General features: G+C 47.2%; 1 protein-coding gene across 2 annotated transcripts in view; it reads right to left on the minus strand.

The window, feature by feature from the left end:
- The window catches only part of SLC13A4 (solute carrier family 13 member 4), a 46,928-nt gene extending 38,436 nt beyond the window's left edge, over positions 1-8,492 (minus strand). For both annotated transcript variants that reach the window (XM_032761854.2, XM_032761853.2), the window contains exons 1-2: positions 7,703-8,492; positions 1,740-1,868 (exon numbers count right to left, since the gene is read on the minus strand). In XM_032761854.2, the coding sequence (XP_032617745.1) occupies positions 1,740-1,868; positions 7,703-7,801 (228 nt within the window). In that variant the 5' untranslated portion in view covers positions 7,802-8,492. The remainder of the gene's footprint in view (positions 1-1,739; positions 1,869-7,702) is intronic.
- Between the last annotated feature and the right edge of the window lie 200 nt (positions 8,493-8,692).

Genomic DNA, 8,692 nt, shown 5'->3' on the forward strand with positions numbered 1-8,692 from the left:
TTACCTATCCTTTTTTCACAAAAGAAGGGGGGCAATTAGAACAACCACCCGGTGATTCTGGTCACAGATTAGCTTTTACATGGGTCCCCAGGATATTGGGGTTGTACCCATCTCCAGGAATGAAAGCACTGCTGAGAACTTTGGGGATTCTATTCTTTTTGGTGAGCCTGAGGCTATGGCTACTCAATGCCACATATGTTTGTGTATGTGTATGTGTGTGTATATATATATAGCCGCACACACATATATATATGTGTGTATAGATAGCTAGATAGAAAGAAGAAGGAAAGAGAGAGAGAGAGGAGAGAGAGAGAGATGGGGCCGGGGGGGAGAGACAGGGGAGGGAGTAGGGGGGAGAGAGAAAGAGAGAGAAAGAAAGAAAAGGAACCTAAAAGCAAACAAACAAAAAACTATTCAATTAAATCTATCCAGTAGAAAGACAAAGTGTTCATTTGCAATCAAGCACAACTATTAGAGGATTGCCTAATTCTATTTTTGGAAAGTTCTGTTGTCCATTAAAGCATCCATAGGCCCAGCTCCATTCTTCCTCATATCACAGAAGCGAAGAGACTCACAGTTCTAAGTAATAACTCCATGTATTCATAGTGCCATGAAGCTGTATACCACTTTATGGAGTCTTTTTCTTATGGTGTAGTGATTGAATGTATACACTTTGAATTCTAATAGTTATGGGTTTGAATCTAATTCTGCTACTTTCAGCTTTGTGATTTGGGGGAAGTCTCTTAATTCTCTGAGCCTATCTGTAAAATGGAAATATTAGCATGTGCCTTGTAGAGCCCTTGGGAGTATTACATAACAAATGCAGCACTTCTGATAGAATGCCTGGCGCTTAGTAGGCATTCAAATATGAGCTTCCTTTCCTCTTCCTTCTGTGCCTCTGCCCATAACCTTACCCCATCTCTGTGATTCAGGCTTTTTCATCAAAACCCCTAAGCAGAGACCAGGTGTTAATAATGAGACAGTTGAATGGAACCAGGTGTTACGGAGTGAGATCATCATTCATTTTGCTCCCGGGTCCTGGCTGTTTTGTTTTTTCTTTTTCCCTACTCATGGCAGGCTTAAACTTTGCTCTGAAATTTTGCCACAACCTGGGCTTCCCACTGACAATTTCTGTTTGAGCTTTTGAGAATGCCACAGATAGTGAATGGAGAGGGCTCACTCTAGGGAGGGCGCAAAGAAAGAAAGTAACCTTAAGTCGGGGGAGAAGAAACAGAAATGTTGTTTTTTGGAGGGGTGGATGAAAACATTGTCAGGGTTCAGGGAAACACGGTAAGTCTCTTTGTAACAAACATTCATTGAGCACCTACTGTATACAGGCTCAGCTTTCTAATGGGAGGTCTGATTCCTGCCTTTGTGTGCTTATCGTCTAAATAGACATGCAGAGTCTGAAAAAGGTCAATAGCAGCTGAGTTTTAGGCATCAATCACTCAGCTCCTAAAAGGCTTCAGACGGAGGGAGCAACTGGATGTGTTTCATCAAGTAAGGCTTCCTGAAAGAGGCAATTTGAGCCAGTTTGAAGGAGATGAGGATCGTGGGTGGAAGGAGAGGAATTCAGGGTCTAGAACTGCAGGTGCCAAAGCTTAGTGTTAAGGGGTCATTCCAGTGGGTGACAAGTCCCCCTCATCGTCAGGTGCTGGGTGAATCTCCCTTCATTGGAGGCTCTCTTTCAGGGGCCCTGCAGGGACCCAGGCAGGGGGTGGGGCTACAAGTGGTCTAACCTCATTGGATCGGAGGACTCCGAAGAACGGATAGAGGAAGGCCGGCACCAGGGCTGCAGCTCCCAGAGGCACTGCCTCCGACACCCAGTACACAGCAGTCACGATCAGCACGTAAGCACACGAGGCCTCCTGCAAGGGAAGGAAAGGGGCAGTCATTCACAGGAATAGTCACTGCCACTGAGCATCCGGATGCAACCCTGGCATCTGAGGCAGCAGACTCAGACTCTAACGCGGGTACTAGCATACAGGCCTGGGACCAAAGCCGAACTGGCAGGTGAGCATGGTGAATATATGGTGAGTCCATCCTTTGGTGGGTGACATTATGGCTCTTCCTTGGGGGACTGATGCCTGGCCTTGCACTGGTGTGTAGCCAGGCAGCTCTGAGGGTTCTGGAAACTGCCAAGGTGGGGATTGAACTTAACTGCAGTAACCAGACCCATGATCACAAAACCATACAAGTGGAGTTCAAAGCTTTAACTTGGACTGGGATGTAATTGGTGTTAAGTTGACTGGATATTAGAAGTTCTTGGGGTAGTTGGAGATAGGAATCACTATGTGTGGTAGGGGCTGGGGCTTACACTTGTAATCCCAGGACTTTGGGAGGCCAAGGTGGGAGGATCACTTGAGCCCAGGAGTTTGAGACCAGCCTGGGCAATATATAGCAAGACCCCATCTCTAAAAAATAAAATATAAATTAGCCAGGTGTGGTGGCACAGGCCTGTAGTCCTAGCTACTTGGGAGGCTGTTGCCAGAGGATCACTCGAGCCCAGGGGCTTGAGGCTGCAGTGAGCTATGATCATGTGCCACTGCACTCCAGCTTGGACTACAGGACTACAGAGTACAATGCTGTCTCAAAAAAAAAAAAAAAAAAAAAAAAGAACAGTTTGTTCACCTGTGAGCTCTGAGATCAGTCATCCTGAGTTTGACACATGTGCCTAAGATATGTGGCATTGGTGTGTGCCTGACTGAAGAGAAGTGGATCAGTAAGAAGTGAGATTTACAAACAATCCAAAAGTTGGCTTCTGGACTGTGCTCTTACAGCCCTGGGCATCTGGGGTGTGTCTCAAGAATATCCCAGGGAGATCAGCAAGGCCTGGAATCTGGACCCCCTCTCCAGCCTCATCCCAAATGGAGTAGCTTTGTTCTTATTTGATTCATATATGAACATTACATGTGAGATTTGAAAAAAAAAAGCTTTATTGCTTTAAAAATGAATAAACAAAGTTAAATCCCCCGTTTTAGACTATTTGCTGAAACAACTTGATTCAGTAGTAAATTTTAATCAAACAAATTGTTAGGCAAGAACTGGTTGACCATTTCCCCCTTCAGTTTGGGATCTGAGGTCCTATCATGTTGTTTTGCATCTAGAAACTGAATCCTTCTCCCAAAGGCCCCTGTAAGAGTTAATAAGGAGCTCCCTTCCCTGGGAGAGGGAAGGGAAGACTGAAGAGGAAGGCAGCGATCCTGAGCATGGGACTCTCATTTCGGATGAAGAAGCATCACCTCCTAACTCAGTGTTTCTCGACCTTGGCACTACTGACATTTAGGGCCACATACTTTCTTGTTGCAGGGGGGCTGTCCTGTGCACTGTAAAAGAGCAGCATCCCTGGTCTCTACCCACTAAATACCAGTAGCACTTCCTCCATTGTGACAACAAAAAACCATCCCTAGACATTGCCAAATGTCCCTTGGGGAGGTAAAATGATTCCTGCTTGAGAGCCACTGCCCTAACCAGGGTCTGGTTCTCATTGCTCTTGGACTCCATTCTACCCGCTTGACACCATGGAAACATCCATCTACAAAGACTAAAGACAGCCATCTATCTGGAAGGGGAGGCCTGGAAATTCACCAGCATTTTCCATAGCCCACTTACTTTGCTGGCTGGACAACCTAGGGGTGCACAGGGTAATTAACTACAACATTCTTATCAGAAGCCAGCCCTCCATCAGCTTGCCCTCTAGTTGTGTGGACTGCCCTGAATTGCGCTGATGAATGCTGTTACGTTACCGGCTTACTCTAGGGAGAGGCTGCAGTTCAAGGGCCTTGTTAATGGTAACATCACCAAGCTCCGTGACTCAGAAGAGCATTTATAGAAAATCCCAGTTGGCTGTGGGCTCCTCAATTTTTACATAGTTCTAAACCGTCAGGACTCGTGTCTGTCTTGCCCTGAGGCTGGCTGCTGATCAAGGAACCTGACAAATCTTGCTGTTTATCGCCCCTTGAGTTCACAACACGCGTCCTCAAACTCTTGCATAAAAGTTACAAAAGGTCGCTGTATCAGTGAGGGGCAGCAGGAGTGATTAAATCAGCTGGGCTGGCAAGGACCTTGTGCCCTCCTGACATTCGTGGATTATGGGATTGGGGTTTGAGAAATGGGAACTGGGCCCAACAATTGTTGACTGTAGCTCCCCACTGAGATGTTCTCTGGGGCCAAAAGATCAGAGGGAAGATAAAACTTTTGGAAGTGCTGATAAGACAACAGAACCAGTGGTGGAAAAAAAAAAAGGCTCCACTTGGAAATGAATTCAATTTAGAGAAATACCTCGTTTGCTGTAGAAATAAAACTACCTAAAGGAGTTCAAACCCACGTGTTCTCATCTCTTTTCTGGGAAAGAGACAGAGTGGCAGATCTTAACTACAGCTGAAGAGAAAGAGTTGAGAGACAAAATGTCTGCCCCTCACTGGGGACCCCTTATTTCTTCCTGGAACCCTTAGTCTTTCTTGATCTGGTCATTACAGGGCTATAAGTTACAAGTTAAGGGGAAGGAGGTGGGGAGAGAAGGTGCAGAGAAAGGGAAAGGAGAAAGAGGAAAAGAACCTGTAATCCCAGCACTTTGGGAGGCTGAGGTGGGCGGATCAATTGAGGTCAGGAGTTCGAGACCTGCCTGGCCAACGTGGCGAAACCCTGTCTCTACTAAAAATACAAAAAAATTAGCCAGGTGTGGTGGCACATGCCTGTAATCCTAGCTACTCTGGAGGCTGAGACAGGAGAATCCCTTGAACCCAGGAGGCAGAGGTTGCAGTGAGCCAAGATGGTGCCACTGCACTCCAGAGCCTGAGTGAGAGAGAGAGAGAGAGACTCTGTCTTGAAAAAAAAAGAAGAAAGAAGAGGAGAGAGAGAGAGAGAAAGAAAGAGAGAGGACTTTCCCTCTGTCAGGCACCTTTAGTTTTGAATTAGGAGAATTTGGGTAAAATAAGGCAAACATTTTGGTTGTAAATATTGTTAGACATGCGACTAGTTTACTGGAAGAAGTAAGTCATCAGGCCACTTTCACCCAGCAGTATTAAGGACAGGACTAATTACTATAATTTTTTTACCTGGATTTTCCTTAGAGTAGAAGAATGGACAAGAGACACCTTTAGAGAGTCTTTCCATATAGTTTCCACTAATTTCACCCATGGAATCTCCATAAACTTCATTTTTTCCCCATCTAAAGCTTCCCAAAATTCAGGAGGTAAGCTTGTATTCAGACAACCAAAAATACTGCAAAGTTTGCTTACAAGGAGTCCCATGTCCCCAACGCCTATCCCATGTCTAGCAGGTGGCTCAATTCATGTGGGCTGACCTGCACTGGACTTCTCTGCTGGCTGTCACTTCTTGCTCATCTTCTGGAGAGAATATTCTGCAACCCCCAGGCTCTTTAACAACATCACTGGTTCCTTGTAACAGTTGTGTGGGGGTTGGGCATTAGTGAGTGTTCAGACAATGTCTTCAAGGGACAGTGCTATCTACTATTTTTTGGCTCCTGTTTACAAGTAAAGGAAAGAGTTTGAAAGTGGCATTTCCCTATGTAGGACGTTTCCTAGTCAGCTACTAACTTAGGCATGGAACTGCTCTTTTTCCATGCAGTTTGACTACCCCAATGATATCTTACTCCAACTTCACGGGAAGGAGGTTGAAGTCTGTTATCTGTTATTATCAATGACTGGGGCGCCTTTAAAAAAATTTAGCTTGGGCGGTTGAGATGCAATTTTATCCCACTGGGGGCACTGAGGAAGGGCTTAGTTATGGATGCCCTCTCTTGTACACTCTTCTTCTATAACATGATAAACAGTGTCTGGACCTCTAGTTTTAGAGAGCTGGGCAAGAAAAAGGGGGAAGGTCATTTTGACTCCTCCTAAAATGTAGCTGAGGCTTGTCACTTAGAAGAACCATCAAAACTGCAGACCAGGAGCTCTTGCCCAGGTACTCCATCACTGCTCTCAACTCCAGTCCAGAGCAAGAAAATCCATTTGGAATTTTAAGGGTTAAATATCAGAATCTAAAAGTTTGATGCAGGCCAGGCACGGTGGCTCACACCTGTAATCTCAACACTTTGGGAGGATCACTTTAGACCATGAGTTTGAGACCAGCCTGGGCAACATAGTGAAACCCCCATTTCTACAACAAAATTTTTTTTTAAAATGAGCTGCATGTGATGGTGCTTGCTTGCCTGTAGTCCCAGCTTCTCCGGAGGCTGAGGCACAAGGATGACTTAACCCCAGGAGCTCAAGGCTGCAGTGAGCTACGATTGTGCCACCGTACTCCAGACTGGGTGACAGAGTGAGACTCTGAGTCTACAAAAAAAAAGTTTGATGAAAGGGGTGACAGATGGATGAAAGACACTCTACCTGCTGGGCACCTAGTCTGTGCCTTCTATGGGCAGTGGCCAAGGTCCCCAAAGATGGGGCCGACTCAACAAGGAGATATGAAAGGTTCCTGATACTGCTTGGGAGAGGAGGCTAATATGTCTCTTGGTAACAGTCCCTTATATCAACCTACATTGAGAGAAAACAAAAACAAGAAAAGTCACAAAAAGAAAAAAAATCAGGCCCATTTGGACAAAGCAGAAAATTGACTAGGGTACAGTCCAGGAAGAATGTCAGCAGCAATCACTGTCTGCTAATCCCAGCCCAGTTTTAATCGGCGTCTCCCTGGCACTCTGGAGTATTTATTCTATGCAAGATTTAAGCCAGTTTGTTTTTAAGAAGAACCATCTTAATCCCCTCTGTTTAATTTTTTAACTTAATCTTGGTTACCAAGTTACTTAAGGAGCAGAGTGGAAGAATTGCTCCCCCTCCTACAAACGTGATTAACCTGTTTTAGCTTATTTTTCCTACAGTCTCCAGGGCAGTGCCAGCTGGGGGAAGGGGACAAGCCACAGACAGGAGGAAGAGAACAGCGGAGGGAAGGGAAGGGAAGCAGGTGACCATGGGGAGGGTGTGACAGGCAAGCTGGATGCGGAGCCAGAGCTCGGGTTCCTCTGTTCGCACAAACCAGGTGAAGAATGAGGTCACGGGCTAGAGTTTGAGGCTCTTATCTCTTTTTATAGTGTCACTTTTGTCTGTCCTTCAAGAGCACAGAGAAGAAAACACAGAAGACACAAATAGTTCAAGGCCACGTGCATGGGAGCAGGGCAGCTTGCTAAGCTCTGCTTTCATTCCTTCTCTAAACATTCATTCCCTGAAGTTGATAGGAGCCTTCGGGATTAGAGCTTCAACTGTGGTCATTGAAGCCCACCAGGACGCAACCACAGATCACGGACTGGCTCCACGGTTCTCTTCCTCCCCCAGCCTTCTCCTCAGTGCCACTATTGGGAGCTCTTTCTGTGTCTCCAGGGGCTCTCAGATAACCAGAGTCCCAGGTGAACTCCCAACAAACACAGGTGCACCACGTCGTTTGCATGGGTGTCGCTGGCCCCGCTGCTGGGGCGGGCTGGCCTGCTGCTTGGTGCAACACCCATCAGTCACTTCTGCCAAGGCCCCTACTCTGTCCTGACCCCTGGTGGGGGCCATGGGGTTGGGGGAATGGGACTGGGATAGGAGATGAACATGACAGCTTTTAGGAAGAAGGTGTCTTGGTTTCCTCCAGAAAAATCCTTCCATTTCTTTAAACCCACCACAAGCCACTTTGAGGCACCGACCTCCCCTCTTTGCCCTCCCACAGACTCCCCGACCCCCGGCGGGCGCAGGTCGGTACTCACGCTGCTGGGGTGGAAGACAGGCAGAGGCAGCAGCAGGAGCGGGACGCAGACGACCAGCAGCAGCTTCCGGGCTCGGAGCAGGCCCTGCAGCAGGCCCATCGCGCCTCTGTCCTCTCCACCTCGTTCTGGGACTCCGCTCTGCCGGCGAAAGGCTTTCTCCCTGGGCACTGCTCTCTATCCAGAAAGACTTCTTAAACCTTTCTTGGCTTCCAAGAGTCCTCCTTCGTCTTGGGGGCAGAACGGGAGGGCAGTTACCCTCGCTGCTTCTACAAGAGGCTGGGCTCCCGGCCTCCTGGTTTAGGTGGGATTGATGAGCATCGTTTTGTGACCAGCAAAAAGGAACTGGGAAAGGATGATAAACGGGGGCATAGTGGGCCTCCTCTCGGCTTGATTAGTAATAGAGTAACTTCATTGTAGGTGTCAGCAAAAACCCCCTTAATCCTTTAAACCACACCTTTGCTGCTGCTGCTGCTCGGCCTTGAAGAAATCATTTAAAAGCTTAAAAACATTAAAAACGCTCAGAGCATATTGTGCTCTCCATCAGTTTTCCTCCCTCGGATGACCTATTTTGGGGAGTACCTGTTTCATCTCCCACCTGGGCTCGCTGTTGGTAAGAATCTAGTAGCCCCTTTCCTTAAAACAAGCACCTGAGCTTGTCAGAGTTGCATGCGGACTTCAGGTGGGGCTGCTGGTGGCTCCCAGGACCTGGTACCTTAACTCTGTTCACATGTCTTTCCCTCAAATTGGTTCCCTACTTATAATTTGCCTTGAGCCTGGGCCTGCAAAGCAGAAAAGAAAAGTCCCCAAGACATTCCTTTTTATCAAAGGACAAAAACTTGCTGGAGGCCCACCTTTAACTTTCATCCACCAATGGGAAGCCGGGACAGAGGCAGTAGCTCCGCCCACTCCTCAAAGCCAATCAGCAAATTGAAAAGAATGAGTCAATTTCTCTCCCCGCGGCCGCTCTTGATTGGTCACAGCGGGGGCCTG

The sequence above is a fragment of the Hylobates moloch genome, unplaced genomic scaffold (genome assembly GCF_009828535.3).
Source record: "Hylobates moloch isolate HMO894 unplaced genomic scaffold, HMol_V3 SCAFFOLD_1, whole genome shotgun sequence".
NCBI classification, from domain to species: Eukaryota; Metazoa; Chordata; class Mammalia; order Primates; family Hylobatidae; genus Hylobates; species Hylobates moloch.